Raw genomic sequence first — 22712 nt, forward strand, 5'->3', positions numbered from 1 at the left:
TCCAATGTATATTATTTATTGCTTCCAGCCCTGAGGAAGTCGCATGGGTTAATCCCTATCGACGAAACGCGTTGGGAGTGGAAGAATGTTAATGAATAAAGAAGTTTGAAGATTCAAATGAAAATAAAAGGAAGAAGAGAAGCCCACATTAATGTGTATCTAGTTTTGTTACTGTAACAGGAGACGTTGATGGTTAATTTGCGTGTGCTTCGACAAGAGAAAATACGTGAATCAATCTTTGATTGTTGTTTTGGGGATTAGGGTGCCTATCCTCAAGTTGAAAGCACCGTACTAGGAAAGTTTTGGTTCAAAGTTACGAATTGTGTGAATTTTGCAGGTTGCGCGTTCTTTCCCTTGACACCCATTCTTTTGTTTTTGTAACTATAGGAAACATTAATTTGTCAATAATAGATTTGAACATATGGGATAGTACAGGAGGTAGGGAGTTGAAGGATGCGGAGCAAAATAAGCAATACAAAATGGACTAATTGGCCTAGGTGTGATCGTGCGGATGCAGACTTTTACCTTCTAGTTTGGTGTTGTCCAGTCACTGTGATTCTGGGCAAATCACTTAATCTCCCCGTGCCTGAATATGTAATGTAAATACGGTGCTCATGTACAGCGCTCCAATACCTTCGGGTCGAGTTCGCGCTATATAAAGATGCAAAACAAAAAAAAAAAGTGAAATATTGGAACGTGGTTTGTGACAGTTTGCATTGACAGTAGAGATGGAAATATCCTACAAGCATGCTTTTTAGGCATTAATGCACTCAAAATAAATGTGCAATGAAATAAATCAGGCTTATTGGCGATAGTGATTGCAAGAATATGAAACACTTTTTTACTGGGGGGGGTGATTTTTTATTCTGCTTGAAGAATTGGAGGAATTTAGTAATTCCGCGTTACTCATGTAACGCAGATTTACTAATAAATTCTGCCGCTCCGCCGGCAGGCAGGCGGAATTGCTTGTTTTTTAAACAGTGCTAGTAGAGGGTGCAGTACCTCTATGTTTAAAAAGTACTGCAGATTAAACTTTAATCTGCAGTGATTTTTAAACATATTGGGACTGCTCCCTCTTCTGGCCTGGTTTAAAAGCCACTGACTGCGCTGCTGTGTATATCCCTCGGCGTCGACCTTACATGCTCAGAGTATATTAGGCTTATGTAAGTATGTAAGGGCGCCAATGGGTATGCGCAGCAGTGCATAGACCCCTCGGCGCCCTTACACACACTGCAGTAATCACTAAAGAGTACGTAGGGGCACCGAGGGGTATGCACTACAATGCATTCCCCTCAGCACCCTTACATACTCTGCAGTGATTACTGCAGTGCGTGTAAGGGCACCAATGGGTATGCACAGTAGTGCCAAATATCAAATGCACTTGCAGTGTATACTCTTTGGCACCTTTAAATACTCTGCAGTAATCACTGCAGGGTATGTAAGGGCGCTGGGGGGTATGCACTATGAGTGCATTTGGCAACTACAGAGCAGGGCCGGACTGGCCGTAGCCGGCACCGAGCGTTTCCCTGGCGGGCCGCTAGGGTGGGGGGCGGTTTTGTGCCCCTGGGGGGCGTTTTTGTTACCGGGGGTCAGCATTATCGGCCCTCTGTAACAAAATCGGCCGAAACCGTTCCTCGCAAACTGCTCGGCTGCACCCATCCTCACCCCTGGGGGGGAGGGGGGGCGGCCGAGCAGTTTGCCAGGGCCAGTTTCGGTTCCCAGTACGGCCCTGATGCAGAGTATGTAAGGGCGCCGAGAAATATGCACTGTAAATGCATTTGGTATTTGGCAGTGCTATTTCTTAGCGCAAAATGGATCCTTGCTTCCATTTTTGGACGCAATGGTGCATTTTGCACTAAGAAAATAGCACCAAATGCCCATGCACTCCGTCGCGGAATCTCTCAGAATTTTAATGTAATTACGCAGAATCAAATTCAGCCCACCCCTATTTTTTACATTGATCAAAAACAGTCTGGAGGAGTGGCAATGGACTTTCACGGATAGTCCACTGCTGAATAGATAAACATTATCTGTATTTGAAGTGAGGAAAAACTACCTAAAGATCTGGACAAGGGCAACGTTTTCAAAAAAGCCTCATCATTCCGAATGAGGACAACAGTGAGGGAGGGATGGGCTAGTTGCATTCATGTGATACACAACTCTTTTCCATTATGGAGCAATAATGCTGCAGTGCTCTGGGACACGGACTACTTTGGACTGTATACGGACTAAATTATATGACAAATATGGACAGGATTGGAAAGGCCACGCTATTGGATACACATGGATATGTTATTGTAGTCTTAACTACCCCCCTTTTTTTCCAGCCCAGACTGCACTGCGACTTTAATGTGATGCATATATGTGTGTAATTGTATTAAGTTGTAACCAACGGGATGAAAACGAAAAATTAATCAAATGTGTTATAAAAAAAAATCATTCCGAATGAGGACAAACCCCCTCGAGGGTCCCTTCAGAGCAATATCCTTAAAAACTGTATTAACAATGAAGATACTATTGACAAGAGCGAGGGGGATAAATAATGAAGTTAACAGGATAATTTAAAATGTGATTGCATTTGACATCAGTGTACCTGATCTTTGACAATATGTCAGTGTGCATGTTCACTACACTGCAGTGTTAAAGATAGTGCATGCACATGTAATGCTGTTTCAGTAAATTAAATTAGTAACTTTGAATAGATCAATGATTACTGCATTCTGCGAAGTTATCACAAAATTAATAAAAATGCTTTGAAAAAAATCAAAAACAATTCTAAATCATTATTTACTAATCTTGGTTTGATCAACCACCTGGGTATATTTACATTCATTAGCGAGTCCTGGTAATGGCAATAACCTTGACAGACATGACCGTCATAATCATTTCATATAATTTCTTCATGATAGCCGTTTAGTTTTTTTGTTATAGGGTTATCTGCAATATAAAAAGACAACTTATTGAGCCGGCCACCACTAACGATCAGACTCAACTCGGTGACAAATCAGTCTAACAGCTGCATTGTGAATGGAGTGATGTGGATTGTTGCATGCTAAATGCAGCCCTCAGTTACCCTTACTCGTTCCATCAGTAAATCGGGAAAAACATTCTGTGAAATACGCAGTGCACACTGTCTTTTTATGTGCACCTTCCATAATTTCGAGTAAAATATATTAGAGCTTTCATTGTATTCCTAGCGCTTGCCACAGTGTTAAGAAAATGTGGTTCTACAATTGATTTGGCTGACTTTAGAAGCGGACTTAAGTCTAGCTAATGACTTCTAGATTGTGGCATACCAAAAAGGATGTATTGTGAGGCAACAACTGGTATAATGGTAGATCACCCGGATGAGCACATAGGTAAAGTTTGTGGTTTGATGGTAACAATGTACAGCCTTACTGGAAGCCATCTTCTAGTGGTTTCTACTTATTGACCTGCCACCACTCCCAACCTCACCTTCACCCAGGTGTCTGCATGAAGCACAGACGTTTTAGTAAATCAGAAATGATTCCCATTTTATTTGCTTTCTCCCCGGGATACCTCTACATACCTTCACAAAGTTAGTTAACAGTTGTCTATCCTCCTTCTTGACCTTTGTGGTTGAATTTAATAGCAAAAAGACTAGACCTCTACTCCTACCCTCAACAAAATTAAGCCTGATTGGCCAGAGGAAGTACTATTTCTATTCACCCCATTTGTAAATTGCCAAAATCTTACATGTACTGATAATTATAAACTGGTAAGCTGAAACAAACACATGCTCCATTGAGATGCCATTAGTATCTTTAAAAAATTAAAGCAATGAAGAACAGCCATTTCAAGCAAACCACTTCACTAGTGCAATGAACTCTTCCACAGTATACTGTCAACCTGTTATGGCCAGATACTACCCTGATCATGAATATCCTCATCCCTCCTTTTTCTAACAGGTTATGTGGATTTAAGTCCAAGTCTCCTTAACCGAATATGCTGTCCTGGATTTCTAATTGTATAATGTTTATAAGCTGACTTGTTGTCTCACGTATGGTAAATGCATATGGTCCATATTCTAATGCAAGGGTTCCTTACATAATCCGGCTTCTGAGTGCAGTTGTATCAACTGCTGCGTGCAGAGTTCCCTGTGCTCTTTTTCTCCATGCAATCAATAACTTATGCGCAGTTGAATAATCATAAAAACAGTACATTAGATATATGCACAAATTAACCACTCCATTGTGTCAGTCCATCAGTTTAGGCAGAATGACGGACGGTTAGTGGTTGTTCCACATCATCGGAATAACTTTTCAGTGTTAAACCTTTACATAAAGGAAACCATTATATCGGTCATGTTGAAGTATAAATGTCACTGTGAGACCGGTTTATAAAATGTTGTACTGTTCTAAATAGCATTTGGATTAGAACAATTTTTCGGACAGTTGTCCCACTTCCAAATGTGAAAAGTCACCCGTTTGGTGGATTTTCAATATTTGTAAGTTTTGTGAGTGGTGAGAAAAAATAATGATGGCGCTGGGGAGAATGAGTGCTGTGACCATTAGTGAGTGTAGTAAATCTCCATAAAGGTATACCTTAGTAACTACAAAGATTCCCAGTAGTTCTTTACTCCTGAGGTGCCTGATTAACTTTACCGTTAACAAATTCTGATACCAGGATGCAAACTGAACTTGAAGAATTATGATAATTTTCCATATTTTCTGGAGGTGTTGAGTCAAACTTTTCTCCACATAGAAAAATATTTTACACATAAACATTTTCGGTGGATTTGCAGCTTTACCGTAGCCACAAGCCGTTGGCTAATCAGGTTGTTAGGCTTTCAAATCTATTATTTTTGTAGACATTCATGCATAACCTTTGGGATTATGATTTTCCTCAAAAAGCTGTGACTTGGGCAAATTAATAAATGTAAGCACACGGTGTAGAGTCTACTGAAGAAAAGGATATTATTGAATAGCATGGACCTTATTGTAAAAAAATGCCCTGTTGGAGCAACCAGTGCATGCGTCGGGGCTTTGCTCCCCATTCCACTATAGCATTACAGAAGGAGCTGCAGATGCTTGCTTGTCCCCCTACAGTGAAATAGCTTGCACCAATGTTAAATACGTACCTGTGGGATATTGAGGGCTTTCCCTCATTTGACTGGAGACATGGCCCCATGCAAAAGAGAGAAACCTTTGGCTCTGCACCATCTTGCACACGCTGATGCAGAGGCAATCAACAAGTGCACTGGTTTTGCGCCATTTGAAAGTGGTGTACAATCAGTGCGCCCAAGAGGGTTTCCCTCCAGGAAAAGCCAAGGGTGTCCTAGGAACCCCCAGGAATCAAACTGCAGACTGGTGTACTGCACTTGCATGCACAGGGATCATTTCCCCCTGCATAAAACAGTCTGGTGGAAGACAGAGCCATGATTTAAAACTTTCCAGCTGTGCCCCTATTTTAGGTAGAAGCCTATACGACTGCACAGCTTGGTAACAACATCTTAGGGACACTCGGAAAGCTTTCCTGGGAATGTATTCCACCCATTGCTTACCATTTGCTTTGCAGTTTGTAACTCACATTTGCTTGCTTTCTATTTGCTGACTCTATTGGTATTAGACTGTCCAGCTTTGTCCCTTTAGTTGCCTAAACCCTATTTACTGTATTCCTCCACCAGTGCTCGATTTCTGTAAACAAGCCTTTAAATCTTTTTCTTATCTTGTCACATTTGCTGTGCAATCAAAAGACAGAGGCCAAATATCAGGCTCTGTCTTATAGGGAGGTTGGATATTACTTTTCTTTCTGAGACTTCAAAGTGAGAGGATTTATGTGACAATCATGCTGGCTACTGGCAGCCTGCTTGAGTTAAACTGTACTGTGTTCTTTTTTTCTAGCATACAACAACATTTAAATATCTGTAAATAAACTGTTCAAACATTTCAGAATATATCAGAATTAGAAAACCGCAAACAAAGCACATTTTTTGGGTAATTCTGAAGTGTGGTAGAAACAAATATTTTAATACAATCAACACAAATTAATACTCTTGGTGATGACATTTCCACACATTATTATTTGTGCACTGTATACTTTTATCAGTAAAATTGCATGTCTGTGCAAATGTAATGGTAATTTGAATTGAAGATGTGTTGTTTGTAATGGCAGTGTGCTGCCACACCATGCATACTCCACTCTATGCCACCCATGCCAGTGCACTTTATTCCACTCTGCACCACTGCACTCTATGTCACTCTGCTCTGCACCACTCTACACCGCTGCGCTCTATGCCACTACTCGATGCCACTACACTCTACCCTGCACCGCTCCACTCTACCCTGCACAACTCTACTCTACACAGCTCCACTCTGTGCCACTTCACTCTGAAACAATCTACTCTACGATCTACTCTACGCCACTGCACTTTACTCCACTATACACAACTGCACTCTACAGCACAACACCTTATGCTGCGCCAATCTGTACCACTCTACTCTACACCACTGCACTCTACGCCACTCTAAACCACTGTACTCTACGCCAATGCCCTCAACACCACTTTACTCAAAACCAATGCACTCTTCGCCCCTATACTCCTCACCACTATACTCTACACTACTTCACTCTACTCTGCAACACTCTACCTCACAGTATGCTTTGCTACTCTACACTATTGCGTTCCTCATCAATTCACTCTATGCCACTCTATTCTACTCTGCACCACTGAAATCTACGCCACTGCAAGACTGCACTCTCTGCCACTGATCTCAGCATGACGCTACGGTGCACCACTGTATTCAATGCCGCTGCACATTACACCACACTACACCATTGTGCTCTGTCACTGCACCCTAAACTCATCTATTCTACTCTGCACCACTCTACTCTACCTCACTGTACCCCTGCATTTTGCACCACTGCACTCTACCCTGCACCACTCAACTCTCAGCCACTTTACGTCAGTGTACTCAACGCCACTACACTTTGCATCTCTCCTCGACACTCTAATCTATTCTGCACCACTCTACTCTATGCCACTGCACTCTACACCACTCTAGTCTATGCCATTGCACTCTATGCTATACCTTTGCACGCTACCCTATACCACTCCACACTACTCTGAACAATCTACTCTGTGCCACTGCACCCTATGCCACTGCACTCTACTCTACACCACTGCACTCTACGCCAACCTACTCTGCAGCAGTATACTGTACGTAACTTCCCTTTAGGCCACTCTACTCCACTCTGTGACACTCCACTCTACGGCACTCCACTCCACTGTGTGCCACTCTACAACACTATTCCACCTTAGGACGTTCTACGCAACTCCCTCTATGCCTCTCCATGCCACTTAACTCCACCCTATTATACATACACTACTCTACACCACTCCACTCTGTGACACTCTATCCCGCTCCACTCTTTGTCACTTGATTCTACAACACTCTACTGTGCAATTTCACTCCTACACTACTCACTTTGTGCCACTTCATTGAACAGGAATCTACTCCACTCTATGCCATTCTACTCTATAACACTCTACGCAACACCCTCTATGCCACTCCATGACACTCTCTCACTCCACTCTACGACACTCTACGCCATTCCACTCTACAACACTCTTCTCTCTCTGCGACACTCAACAACACTCTACACCACTCCATGCCACTTCATAATACTCCACTCTACTCCACTTTACAACATTCGACCCTACCCCACTCTCCCTTACCCCACTAACTTTTAGCCATGTGGAACAGCATCCACACTTGTGTACAGCATTGCTAAAACATATTGGCAAAGCCAATAGCTCTTGCATAGGCAAGACCTATTGGGTGTGCCAATGCTTGTTCATTGGTGTACTCTTCTCAGCACAGGCGCAAACTGTCAGAGTGTGTGCCTCACCTGAGGACAGGCCCATTTAAATATTTAGGTTTACTGCCCTGGTTTGCGCCAGGTGCACCCAGTTAAGGGGGCGTTGTGGGCCAAATATAGGCAATACGTCCTATATGTAACTCGGGCCCTGCGGTGTAGCGAAATTGCTTTAGGGTTTGTAGGTTTTTTCCTGACATTTCAGGTCTACCTGGTATTGCATTAATTCGTTCACGTTGTCTTTTGCATGTCCTTAAGTTGTTGCACTTTTGTAGCTACTCTTCACACACATACGGGACTGTTCTAGAATGCTAAATTTGGCCATTGGTTATAGCTTTGGCTGCATTATTTGAGATAATTAGACATATTCTGATTAGGAGAACATCTTTATGGTGTACGTTTTCTAAAGGGTTTTACATAATTTTGACTACTTTTCTAACTAACAGAAAGTAAGCAATTTTAAGGTAAATGGGAATGAGTCACAAACAAAAAACAACGCAGGCATGGACATCATTTAGGGGTCGCAGCTGCGACCCCTGGCTTGCCTCCTGCGACTCCCAGCACAGTCACTGAGATCCCCTGACCTCAAGACAGTAGCTACCTTGGAAAATAATACATTATTTTTCCAAGTGGTGTGAATCGACTGTGTGCCTCCCGCTGCCGCTGAGCTTTTGGAAAGGGCAAGAAATAAATACTGGGGAGAGAAGGAGAGAGAAAAATAGACAGAAGATAAAAGACTTTGAGGCGAAATAAGGGTCAAATAGCAAAAGGAAAAGACACTACAGAGAGCGGTGAGGGACAAGGAGACACAGGAACATGTGTGTTTGAGAGAGATAAAGAGGGATGAAAGGCACACCAATAATATTGCAACATAGATAAGTAAAAAAAGGCAGATAAGAGAGTAAGGAGAGGAGGGAGAAAGGTGAAATAGATTGGAAAAAGAGACAGAACAGGTGAGAAATGAAATCATTGAGAGAGGGGAAAACATGTATTGTACAGAGATCAGTGAAAAAGACACAGTTAAGATAGACAGAATGGGTGAACAAGAGTCAACAGCTGAGAAAAACGTAACAGGTAATAGAAAACTTAGATAGATCACTAACAGCTGAGGGGAGAGTGACAATGTGTCAAAAGTCATATGACATCACTTCCTGTGATGTAATTGGGGTCAAAACATGTAACGTCACTTCCGCTACCCCAGGCATTTTGGTGAATCAACACTCATGGCCGCAGGTCTAATAATGTTCCACTTAGAAGGCGTTGTCCTGCTTGTAAACATTTCTTCCTTGTTTCATTAACAGGAGCTCAACTGCCGTGGCCCATGGATGTTTCTGCTACGCTCTCATCCGTTCCATCCCCCTCACAGTCTACATTATTTTGATCACCTCTTTGCGATACCATTTGTTCATATGGAGCGTTTTTTCTCCAAAGCTCCTGTATGAGGGAATCCAGGCGTTCATCACAGCAGCAATCTGTATATTTTTCACAGCCATGGACAAGAATAAGTCTCAGAGCACACAGGAATAAAGGATCAGCGGCGCTCGATTTGGAATCGAAATGAAATTTATACTGCTGGATCATGTGCAGTACAGTCAGTGTGCATAATGGAAAACAATTTGTAAATGGCAGATTAATATTGTAAATCCTGTTCCTTCATGCCTTTTATATTTCGGGATCTGTTACTCTTTGCATTTAGTTTTACATTGTCTCATTATTTTTCTCTCATGTTATATTCTGCGGTGGCAAGTTGTACTATCTGCATAATAATCCTAGTGGTTCGTTTAGAGGCCATGCTGCTAATTTGTGCATTGCATACATTCATTATGCCTTTATTTCATTTTGGTGATGATGTAATTTAAGAGGCAACATTTGAATGTTTAAAAAAATGACAATTTTGTATTTGAAAAATCCACAAGATTTTAAACTCGGGCACTAGTCATGTGGGACTTTTGGACTTCGCTCAGAGGTGCTTCTTCAACTTCCCCTCCTCAGCAGCGTATTCCCTAGAGTTCTCATAGTTATTCTAAATTATAGTTTCTTTGTGTTTCATACTTGTTTGTGCCCTTTCAGTTGATTCAGTCTTTGCACCAACACGGAATCTTGCAGTGCGTCAACCCCTAGGCTTTTGCAGTGCTTAATTTGTAATTATGAAGTCCAGGTGCTCAAATGTTTGTTGGAGGCCACACCCACCGGATCCACCCACTTACTCTATTGGCCCCACCCACATCGTCAACTGGCAGTGCTGAAAGTCAGATGTAATATCCGATGTGAATTTCAACAAGGGAGCCTTCGACTCTGATGCAAATAAGTAAATAACATCTGTGCCTAGACAATTCACTTCATATAGTGTTATATGACTCGTTTAAATATTAGACCCATTAAACGTGATAACTTGTTTTTATAGTGCTTGCTAACTGTGGTCGTTGTCACTTTAAAGCAATGTGAATACTAAGTGTTACTATTTATTGGATCTACTTCAGAAGGATGAATGTCTAGGTGTGAAGCTTTCAGATTGCACACGCACATATATGCACCCATCTCAGCAGGTAGAGCATATCTAACTGAGCTATCTTCGCACAGAAAGGGTATGGGTCACAGTTCAGGCGTGTAAGTTATGCTTGACCTGATACATTCCATGAACGTGATGATGTAGGAAAGAGAGGAGATGAAGGAGGTGTGCATTTAGAAAGAAAAAGTAGCAGCCTCAGAGGCAACTATGTAGACAATGTGAGTTTTTAACAAATTAACACACAAAAAAGGAAATCTGTAAGTGAGATAGTAGGAGAGGGAATGCCGAAAGATCGCACGTTTTGAGAAAAATGACAAAGCAAATGCAAGCTAAGGAGTGAGAAAAAGTGATGATACCTTCGGCACACACACTCCTTCCTGGGCCCAAGCGCACCACTACCCCAGAGCGGACAGTCTGTGCTATGGTCTCACCATCCCACTAGCTGTGTGGATGGCGGGGCTCGATGCTTACCTTGTGGGACCACCCCAGGGAGGAGAGGAGATTGCCAGCGAAGGGGAGCAGACAGAGACAGACGACCAGCGACATGATGTCTTCTGAGGCCGCTGAGGAGAACAGATATTAAAATACTGAAATATATCCAAAAGAGATGAAACATGGCCTGGAAAAACAGCGCTTCAGATTTAAATCGTTTGTTCGTTCATAAACTTTATTATCCCCAGATAACAGAAGAATTTTACTGCAGCAATTGGGGTACTATCAATAAAAAATGTTCTACATGGTTTACGTATATGACCATACAATAACTTCGATCCTATCGAACACACAATTGCCTGCCGCATGGGTGACTTTTTTGGCCTTTTTCCCCTTTTTGTTAGAGCTGCCCCCACCTCCCTCCATGGATTTTCTTTTAGCCATGCACAAATAGTAAATAGAAGTTTACGTAGTAGGCAGTACAAACAGTTCTTGCAGATTTTACAACTAAAATGGTATAGTGGTGGAATGAAAGCTTCAATCCTTGGAGATGGTTATCACAACCAGGACAACGATGGTCACACTGTTCATGAGCAGATGGATAGTACAAACGACACAGTACCTTGATGTTCTATATGATGCGCAAGAGGGGCGGCCCAGCCCTGCCTCCTCCTGCCCCTGACGGCCACAGACGGCCCGCCCTCTGCCCGGGCTCAGCCCGGTGCCGCCCGCGCCCGTCCCGTGACGCGGAGGGAGCCGCAGATGATGTAGCGTCTCCGGGCGCGCTTTCCGCCGGAAGTGGGCGGTGCAATGGGGGATGCCGGGAGCTGTAGTCTCCCCCTACGGCGGCCTCTGATGTCGTAAGGCGGCGGGGGAGACACAGCGCGATTGTACCAGGGGTAGCTGCTCTGGAGTTCAGGTAGGTGCTGCTGGGAAGATGCCAAGCTCTGTTGTCCCCAAGAGACCATACACCATAGTGAATGCTTTGGTTTTGTTAATAACCATTTTCCTTGAAATCATGAATTCACCAAATGCATTCATCGGTTTCTGTAGTCCTACTGGTGTTCTAGCTAGGACTACAGCGTCACCTGCGTAAAGCAGTACTGGTATTGAGAGTCCTCTAGCCTTAGGGGCATCGGTCTGCAACGACTTAAGATGACTATCCACCCCATTAATAAAGAGTGAAAAAAGTAATGGCTCAAGAACACATCCCTGATGGATGCCATGCCCTACTTTGAATTGTGGTGTACATTCTCCTTGGAGGCCAAAATGTATGTACCTTACTCCCTAGCTTTTCACAGAGGCGTGAGAGGAACCCTACAATCGGTCTTGGTGCACCTAGGGTAATCAGCAGTACCCACAATAGATTATGGTCGACCAAATTGAAGGCACTGCTCAAATCAGCAAAACATAAATATAGATTCCCCGTCTTAGCCCTTGTGTATTTACCAATTAAAAGTTCCAGGTTAATGCATCGTTCGACCGTACCCATTTCCTTCCTAAAGCAATACTGAGCCAGGGACAGGATCGAATTTTCTTGCACCCATTCCTCCAGCCTTAGCAATATTACTCTACTCATGACTTCTAATGAGGAGTCACCTTTCTTGTATATAGGTATAACCGTTGATGTCACCTATGAAGGCGGGATGTTATCCGTCGATGCTGCATTAAAGACCCTGGTCTGGATAGGCCCCCAAAAGTCGGGTGCAAATTTAAATACATCGACTGCCACCCCATCTGGACAAGGTTCCCATCCCCCTGAGCTAGTTTTTATGGCTAGCTTGACTTTGGCGAGGGAAATTTCTAGTTTTTCTATTTCTCCTCCTCCTCCCATCCTCCATAGAGGTGTAACTACATCCTCACTATGCTCTTTAAAGATTTCTGAAAAATGTACCACCCAACTATCACAGGGGATGAGATGCATGAACTCACAATTATCATTGTTTTTTTAAAAACGGGGCATTCACTGTGTCCCAAAATAGCTTGGTGTTCTTATTCTCTGCCGCAATAGTAAGGTTATCCCATGCTTCATTCTGGAGTGATTTTATCCTATTAGCCTCGGCCTGTTTTATTTGATACGCAAAGTCTTGATTATCACTGTGTCCCGTGGTGACCTGTTCAGGGCATATTTCAGCAACTGAAGTGTTTTAGTGCAAGCGGTATCAAACCATACTTTATTCTTCTTCCCAGCCCTATTGGGGGTGGCGGGTAAGAAACAGGTTAATGGAACTGGTAATTTGACTAAACTTTTTAACTATCAAGTTTGGGACAATATCCTCCTGAAGGTAGTAATCAATTTCCACAATATTTTTTTTATCTAGTATTGTTTGCAACATAGTGGTGGGATCAACACCTTCCCATTTAATCCTAATACCATTTGGCTTGCTTGCAATGATATTGTTTAGAACTGGGAAAATATGGTGCCTCTTGCTCCAAAGAGTGGTATTGTGATAAGGTTATGGTAACTTAGGGGAGCCGTTACGGTGTTGGGCATACCTCACAGAACATTCGCTGATGCTGATATCAGCAAATGGTCAATGATACAAGCTGAGTTCCTACCCTTAAATTCCTACCCTTAAATGTAGGAACTATTTCACCATTTGGGTCACATTTACACCTCAGTAATTCGAGGTCATATTTGGTAACAATGAAATTCAAAGCTTCACCATATTTGTTATGACAAAAATGGTCATGTCCCATCCCATCCTGATTAGTACGACCTCATGACTGAGTTTCACCTAGAGCACAGGCTTGTATGTTAAAATCTCCTGCCCATATTAACATATAATTAGTATGCATAGCACTTAGGAAAATTTCAAACTGATAGTCTAATGCCGTCACCCCCCCTACCACGTGTTGTATCAAACATGTTATTATAGTAGTTTATTATCACCAGGTCTTTCTCTCCATTTTTTTCAACCATAATAATTTTTAAAAAGGGTCATGGTTCATTATCTTCTTGACTTTAACTGATATTTTGGTGGAGATGAGAGTAAACCGCCCCCCTTTCGCCCGCCCTGCAGGTGAAGTTGTAGCTTCTAAGGAATATGATGAGAGCCCATCTACGTGTATAGGTTTCAAACACCATGTTTCTTGTAAGCAAATTATGTCATATTTAGATATAAAATCATGCCAGTCAGGGTTCCCTAGTTGGTTCATAAGCCCATTCACATTCCATGTTGCAAAGCTATGAGAACCACCCTCTGGCCCATTGATTAAGATCGTGGTTGAGGTTATAGTTACTGTTTTACTGTGGGTTGCAATGTTGGCATATTTATTTTTTCTAGACTTGGGCAGCTCCCTACTAGGCCAAGGGGCCTTGTCGTGGTCACAGTTATTGGGGGGCATGTTGTTCTCCTGAACCTTAGCAGCCTCCTTATTATTATAGTCTACTGTATTATCTGCCACATGTATGACGTTACTGAGTCATTCATTATCATCCATTGTACTAAGTGGTTGGAACCTATTTGCCAGAAGTAAAGCCTGGGGGCAGGTATAAGCCGATCTTAGGGCCTGAACTCTTAGGGGGCAGTCCTGGGTGCAGTTTTGATTTATACGGTGGCTGTAAAAGAACCCTAGAGGTAGAATAACCATGCTACGGCCAGCCAAAGGTTGTAGTGCTACCTTTGCGTGGATGTTACCAGCTATACTGGGGATTTGAAAGTTGATGATAATGCAGTCCCCATCGTAGCTTTTCGTTTGTGGACCTATCCACTTCCCTTCGTGTTACTAGGATCTGGTCAGCGTTAGTAGGTGAAAACAGGCATTTAGAACTAAGCCAATGGACCACCTTGTTTTTAATGCCTTCCGTTGTTTCCCTAGTGCCATTTGTTAGTGGGGAGACATTTGCCAAGACAGCCACATAAGGGCAACAGGCTGGGGGGAGGTTGATGGTTACTTGCTCTTGGGGATGATTATAATTGTTAAGTGTATAATTTACCTTGAGAGCTACGTGGCTTTGATTATCTGTAAGTGACAAAATAGGAGTTGTATGAATGGGCCTAAACCCTGCGCTGGATATTGGGTTTGACCGTGGCCAGCTAGGGGCTACACTAGTCGCTGCACTTGTGGTGGGTTGATCACCAGTCCCTGCCGTTGGATAGACATCTATTGTATTAGGAATTTTGGATTGCACCTCCTTGTCCCCCAGGGACTGTGTATGTAAGATAATGGGGGGGTTGCTGTAACCAGTGTTGACACTTTCCAACCCTCCCTCCAATTTGTCCAATTTCATCTTTATCGGAGCTAATAATTTGTTGACAATAACAGTTAATTTGTCCCAAAATGGTTTCCAAATGGCATTATCCACATCATCATGGTGATTAAACAAATCCTAGGCTTTTGAAGGGACCGAGTGATGCTCAATTAAATGTGTAGTGTTCTTTGACTTCAGTTTGCTTTTTACTACATGCATGATGTGATGTGAGGATGGTGTTGAGTTTGTTGCTGCCATAGATTCCACCCCCCACTGTTCGAGCTGTGAGTGGGGGGCAGCAGTGAACCCCCTGTCCTCTGCGAGTTTGTCGCTCTGGCACTCCTTATCTATTGGTGACCCCTTTTGTCAAATACTGATCTCTATGAGGCAGGTTTTCGGGACAAGTATTCTCGTGTCCCTACCTATGCTGCTAGGGATAGGGAAACTATAATTGATTATATATTTTTATCAGCGGGGCTTTTAAATTACGTGTTTTTTTATAACGCCCTGCGCTCCTGTTTTAGTGACCATAACCCGGTGATATTGATCTTGGCCAATGTTTTCCCAATTCTAGACAAACGCATTTTGACACCTGTGGTGGTTTCAGTGAATGCCAAAGACCAAGGGAGGAGATTACATTGGTCCAAGGTTATTCCTGAAGATTTCCTTGATTTAATTATATCTAAGACTGGCTGCCAATTAAATATATGTACTGACCCATCCTCTCATGAGATAGACATAATAACGGCCTTTGAAACCATTTGCTCTCAAGTAGCTATGGAACTTACCACTAAAGGTGGTCCCGCTAAACCTAAAACTGACCAAGGCTGGTTCAATCATAGCTGTACCTCAGCCTCAAACCAACTTAGGAAAGCCCTCAATGAAAAACCAAGGAATAAAGGATTGGTCACACAGTTAAGAAAAGCTTACTCTCAAGTATTACTGAAACGGAAGAGGGAAATAAAACAGGAAGTTTGGGTAGCCTTAATGGATAGTGCTATCCTGAAAAACAGCTCCAAATTCTGGGAAATCATTAATTCCCCTTTTTTATCTGGTTCCCAGAACTCGGCGCTGGAATTGAATATCCCCGAGGAAGATTGGCTTGCCCACTTCGAAAATATTTATGGGAGTAATCTCGAGCAGGAAGTATTTAAGATCACTAATTCCAGCTCTCCCCTCCCTCCTATTATCTTTACCATTGAAGAGGTGGAGAAAGCTATTGAGGGCACGGCCGGACGTAAGGCCCCAGGCCCTGATGGGGTGCCTACGGATATGTATAAGGCTAATACCAAGTACTGGGCCAAAGTTCTGTTAAATGTTTTTAATTCTGCTTCTTTAGTAGCCCCACCAAAATCATGGTCCCAGGCTATCATAATCCCTGTGTTCAAGAAGGGTCAAAGGGGTGATCCTAGATGTTATCGACCTATATCCCTGTTAGATTCCTCATTTAAAATTCTGGGAAAAATTATTCTGACAAGGATAAATAATTGGGCAACTGATAAAGGGGTTATCTCTAATGCCCAGTATGGGTTTAGATCAGGGAGGGGTACAGAGGACCAATGCTTGAATTTACATCTAATCATTGCAAAGTATACCAAAGCTTCTGAGGGCTCGATTTTTGCAGGTTTTATGGACCTATCTACAGCTTTTGACCTGGTTAACAGGTCCAAGCTCTGGTCAATACTTTTAGAGTTAGGCTTAGATAAGCCCCTTGTGTATTTTATGGCAGAACTACACAAAGACCTGAAGGCTTCAATTAGGATGACTAAGGAGGGGAAATGCACTGCTAGCTTTAAATCCGGTAGAGGGGTACGCCAGGGATGTATTCTTGCCCCTTTGCTATTTACTTTATACATAAATTCCCTGGAAGAGAGTTTGCTAGCTGCCTCTCTAGATATCCCTAGAATTGACGGTAATCCTATACCTGTGCTCCTCTATGCGGATGACACCGTTCTTTTGGCGCGGACTCCACTTGGTCTCCAAAGATTATTGAATGCTTTTGGTAATTTCATGTCATCCTTGGACCTGGTGGTTAACAACGGCAAATCCCACGTAATGGCACTGGGGAAGGGAAAAAACCAACCCAAAACGTTTTACTGTAATGGGGCGGCTATCTCAAGAGTAAAAGTTTTCACCTACTTGGGTATCGTTTTTGACGATAAAGGCAACTGGCTACCCCAAGTAATTTCTAAGGCGAAAGCAGTGCGTAGTTCTTCGGCTGCTATATTGAGCTTCACAAAAAGGTTGGGAGGGAAACCAAGTGAGGCTATTTTGAAAATTTACCAAGCTAAAACTTTATCAGTAGCTAGGTATGGGGCCGCTATTTGGGGGTACATTAACCCTGATTCCATTCAAATAGAAGAGAATAAATTTTTGCGTGCCCTTCTTGGCCTCCCCCAATCCACCGCGACCTATTCTGTACATTTAGAATTGGGGATGGGATATATCTCTGACATTTTAAAGTTAGCCCCACTTTTGCTATGGATAAGAACCTGGTTGAACCCGGATCTTACAATGAACCACAATATCCTAAAAGAATGCTCTAAATTGGAAAATTGGAAGAATATTCAGTGGTTGTCTCATATTAAATTGACTGCAAAGATGATAGGACGACCTGAACTTTTCTCCAATCCCGAAAGTTTAAGGAAAGCTGATTTAAGGTGGGTTAAGACGTACTTTATTAAGCACTGCGAGGTGGAGCGAGAATCTCAAGAACTCAGTAAAACTTCAGTTAGGGCTCACCTCTTGCTTAACTTATCTACGGTCATGCACCCATATTTATCTATGGTTACGAATAATTACCATAGGTGGCTTTTGATAAAGTTTCGTTTTAACCAAATACATCAGGTTTTAAGTGTTCCGCAGGGCTGGTTCAGATTTGAAGATGGGGTTCCCTGCAGATGTGACAATTTCTCCGCCCAAGATACGATGCATTTCTCATTTTTCTGTCCATTTTACCTAGAGGCCAGGAAAAGGTTTATTCGACCTATATTGAGAAAGGAGGCTTTTGTCCAGGTAAAACCAGCATTATTATTCCTGCAACTAATGGAATCACCAACAACTATGTTCTGTGTGGCTAGTTTTTTGGTTGCCTGTATTAGATCAAGGAAACTGAGATTGACAGCTTTGGAAGAGATCAATTAGTTTCTATATTGTGAATCACCGGGGAAATTTTTTTTTTTTTTTTTTAACATGTATATGATGGATTGTCTTCTCTTTTTATCTGTATAAAATGTCCTGTACACTTTTATGATTTTAACTAATCGAATAAAGTGGTTTTGATGATGATGATGATGATATTGGTGACCCCAAAGTTTGGTTCGCTATGGGTTCCATCGCTTCACTTTCCCCCATTGGCCCAGGTGCACACAGTGATAGGTGCATTTTGGCCTGGTCTATCTCTCTAGTCGGAGCTCCCACTGCTCGCGCAAGAAAGGTGTCTATTGTGGTCCGTTTAGTGACGACCCCTTGGTTCAACCGTCACCTTGCTCTCACCAGCCTTTAGTTTTACCATTTTTCAACCCTCTGACACCCCTGCTTGATCGGCGACAATATCACTTACTTGTGGGCAGGGTAGTTGGTCCTTAATGACAACACTCAACTCCACCTAGGGCAGGGAGGAACGGGAGGCAGAGGTTCGTGGGAGAGAAAAGACACAGCACCACGAGCAAAAGTGGGGCAGCCACCTCCTGTTGCTACATCCAGACAGGTAGATATTCGTCAATGGCCTCTTTGCAGGGTGGAACTGGGTGGCAGCTAGTTAACCTGTGGTACTCTGGTGAGGCTCTGGAATCAAGTGCTTGGTGCTACTTACAGTTGCGGCATATCAAGATACCTTTATATACTTTGTTAGTGCCAGTGGTAACACAGAAGGGAGTCCAATCCAGGAGGTTGTTCTGTTTTTTGGCATGTAACCAGATTATTTTTTTTTGTACAGGTGCCTCCGCTGTTTACATTTCCTGGCTTTGAGCTAGATACGCCTATCTGAATCCAGGTCACGTTCGGCTGTGGCGCTGGCTGCGTAGCCTATGCTTTTTAGGTCTCGCCCTGGCAGCGCGCATGCGCTGCTCTAGGAGGGCCTTTAGCCATCGGTCTTCACTTTTGAAGCACTGCACTCGTGCTTGTGGCCGCATCCACCTTGCGGGAGCGAACAGCGGCGTGCCACAAGCACGAGAGCAGTGCTTGAAAAGTGAAGACTGCGCGTGCATGCACCACTCCCAGGCTTGTTTATTTTTCTTGCAGCACTCCATTGGAATGCACGTGTTTTCTCACACTGCCTTTTGTGCTTCTGCTCCACTCAAATGCCAACCCCCCTTGCACTCCCTGCCCCACTCAAATGCCAACCCGCCTTGGCTCCCTATGTTTCTTCTGTCACCACCCAGCTTGACCGATGCATCCCCTGCCCTCAACTTCCGCTTTTTTTTTAATGCTCAAGTCCCTCCACTTTCCATTGTTCCTGTCACTTGGCCACATTAGCATGAACCCTCAACCCACGTCTGTTGCTTCCACATACTTCCTCGTCATTTTTTTTTAGGTCTCGCCTGAGCCAGCGCATGCGCTGCTCTGAGAGACATTTAGTAGGGGCTTTAAAAAGTGCTACCACAAGCTGCTTTGGCTGGCCTAGCGCTTGCGCTAACACGTACGTGCGCAACCGCCAGCTTTCAGCATCAGGCGCTGTCTGTCTTTCCTCTCACTTGATTGCTTTCTCAATGCTCCTCCGCCCCTCCCCCGCCGCGTCGCGCTGCTTTCACTTTCACGCGTGGCCAATGCTTGTTTGATCTGCCTCCCATGCATCTCTTTCTACCATCTGCCTCCGGTGCATCTCTGCCGTGCTTCCCTTTCTCCTGTGAATCTCTGGCTCCCGTGCTCCTCTGCCCCCTATGCTTCTCTTTTCTTCATCGATCTGTCTCTGTCTCCCGTGTTTCTATTCCATCCGTCTCCTGTGCATCTCTTTCTTCCACCTGTCTCCTGTGCATCTGTGCTGTGTCTTTTCTCTCCCATGAACCTCTGCCTCCTGTGCCTCCCTGCCCTAGTGTCACTCCACTGTTCCTATTGTCTGCTGTGATAATGATGTGTCATTGATACCACCCTCTGAGATGCGCAGCTCAGACACACCACTGGTGTCAACAAAGAGCCGGAAATCGAAGGCTGTGCACGTGCTCACCGAAAATCTGAGATCAATATTAGAGCTGGGGTGGTCATGTGATCCGGTGACTGACCTTCCTTAAAATACCCTCAGTCAGTACTTGAGAGGCATCGACAGCCCCCTGCGGCTCCAGTACTGGAGACCCACAGAGGACAATCTGTAACCCCCCTCTGCTGACCTTTAACCCCTCCGCTACCCAGTACTTTTTCTGTCTCCTGTGCTTCTCTTTCTTTTCTCTCCCATGAATCTCTGCCTCCCGTGCTCCTCTGCTCCCGATGCTCCTCTTTCCTTCATCGATCTGTCTTTGTCTCCTATGTTTCTCTTCCACCCGTCTCCTGTGCATCTCTTCCGTGTTGTTTTCTCGCTCATGAATCTCTGCCTTACTGCCGCCCATGCTTCTCTTTCCTTTTTTGATCTGCCTCCCATGCTTTCTTTCTACCATCTGCCTCCGGTGCATCTCTGCTGTGCTTCCCTTTCTCCCTTTCTCCCGTGAATCTCTGGCTCCCATGCTCCTCTGCCCCCTATGCTTTTCTTTCTTTCATCGATCTGTCTCTGTCTCCCGTGTTTCTATTCCATCCATCTCCTGTGCATCTCTTTCTTCCACCTGTCTCCTGTGCATCTGTGCTGTGTCTTTTCTCTCCCACGAACCTCTGCCTCCCGTTCCTCCCTGCCCTAGTGTCACTCCACTGCTCCTATTGTAATTGAGGTACTATTTCCCAACCTCCACCCTCCCGTTGTTTATGTCCTCCTCCCCATAACAAAAAAATGATAACAAATTGGCATTAGAACAGGCAGAGAAAAGTTGCCAGCATTGCATGGACAAAAAACTAGAGCACATTTTTTTCTGTTAATTCTGTTCTTATTAGGTTCGTTCAGTGGTACATAAAGTTTTCTTGGTTATGTATAGGGTGATAAAAATGGTTATACCACTTTTTTAATTATAACTTTTCAACATGCCGCACAACATTCACAATGCTCTACAACACAGCTTAAAGACATTAACAAAGCCAATAGCTCTGTCTAAACACTTATAAGGTCCCAAAAGCGAGACCTATTGGCTGCCAATGCTTGTTTATTTTGGAGCGCTGGCAGCTGCCATTTGCTTCAAGGCTGCCCTTTCTTTTTGATGCACTTGCATGCATATGTATTTTTTTTTTTTACTGCTCCAAGAATAGCATCTGTCATCTAAGAATGGTAAAGAAGTAAAACAAAAAAAACAAAAGAAATTAGCACCATGTTATGACATATGAATGTGCATGCGTGGTGACCCACAAATTGATATACGCCATTTTTTTCTTGCTTTATTCCCAAAGCTGTTCTACATTGGCAAAAAGCATTTTTTAAGTTTTCCCAATGCCAAACAGATTCGGGGGGAAAGCGTTGACCAAGCTAAATATTCGGGTAATTGCATTGACAAACGAGACCTTTGTGAATGTTTGTCCTTCGGTCGTCACACAGCAGACACTTATTCTGGTCACACAACATCTCTCTGAAAGCATCATTTACTCAGAACAATGGGCGCCACTACCACACCCAGTGAGAGTACCCACCAGTGTCAGGACTGTCCTTGCACTGTTTGAATTGTAGGCTGTATATAGTATTTCCTAACTCTGACGAGGTCAGCAGGGGTCTGTGGCGCGTGTCTTTTCTCTGAATTCTCAAATTATGTGGCAAAGTTTATGGCTCGGTATTTGCCAAGCCCGGTAAAGAGATGAGGTGCATTGTGCAATGAATGGCCCAGGCACTGTGCTCCACCCCAAGTTACACCGGCCTTTGGCTGTATGCTGCGAGCTCTGCGTGCACGGGATAGCACACTGCACGGTTAAAGAGAGGGGTCAAATAGTTTGAGCACATCATGCCCAAATGTGGTTTCTCAAGCTTTGTGGCGATGTGTCAAGCTGCCTCAAAAGTATTAGCAAATCAAAGCTTTTTTGGCCCCTCTCCCCAGGCCCGATTCTAGCGGGTGGGCCAAGCCCACCCAAACAGGAGACTTGGCCCTCGCTGTGAGGGCTTGAAGGCAGGCGCGCAAAGCACACGTCGTGTGTGTTACCCCGGCCGAGACAGCTTCCCAGGCACGCACACACAGACAGTTTTAGAGATTATCGCAGTCGCACCCGAGCACTTCACAGGTCTTTAAAAGACCATTTACATGTTAATGAGGCTTTGTTAATTTTTTCACCCCTTCATCTCCACATGGCAAAGGCGACAATGTTCTGCTGCGTGGATATTTCTTTTTCTAGCAGGAGAAAAGAAGTTTGTTTATTCCTATTCACCTTTCCTGACCCCTGCAGCTGCTTATCACATCAGGCTGTGACACAAAGTTTGACTATTGGAGTAGGTAAGAGAATGTGTTACTATTTGTTTTTCTTTTTAAAATATGCACAGGCCCAGCAGGAGAAATACTTCCTGAGTGCTTGATTTAAACAGTTTTTATCATTATCATGGCCAATGCAGGACAACAATAAAACAATACAAAATGCTCAGATAACGGTGGTGATAAATGATCCTGCTGGAGAGCAATCATTTGTCTGTTAGTAGTTTTTAAATGCAGATGAACTGTATTTTATGTGGAAACTCAGTGGGTTACTGAC

At 43.6% G+C, this 22712-nt stretch overlaps 1 protein-coding gene across 1 annotated transcript in view; it reads left to right on the forward strand.

The window, feature by feature from the left end:
* The window catches only part of PIGG (phosphatidylinositol glycan anchor biosynthesis class G (EMM blood group)), a 1313866-nt gene extending 1303616 nt beyond the window's left edge, over window positions 1-10250 (forward strand). Inside the window, exon 13 of the mRNA XM_085636625.1 lies at window positions 9141-10250. Within this exon, the coding sequence (XP_085492751.1) occupies window positions 9141-9366 (226 nt within the window). The 3' untranslated portion in view covers window positions 9367-10250. The remainder of the gene's footprint in view (window positions 1-9140) is intronic.
* Window positions 10251-22712: the final 12462 nt, after the last annotated feature.

The sequence above is a fragment of the Triturus cristatus genome, chromosome 2_1 (genome assembly GCF_964204655.1).
Source record: "Triturus cristatus chromosome 2_1, aTriCri1.1, whole genome shotgun sequence".
NCBI classification, from domain to species: Eukaryota; Metazoa; Chordata; class Amphibia; order Caudata; family Salamandridae; genus Triturus; species Triturus cristatus.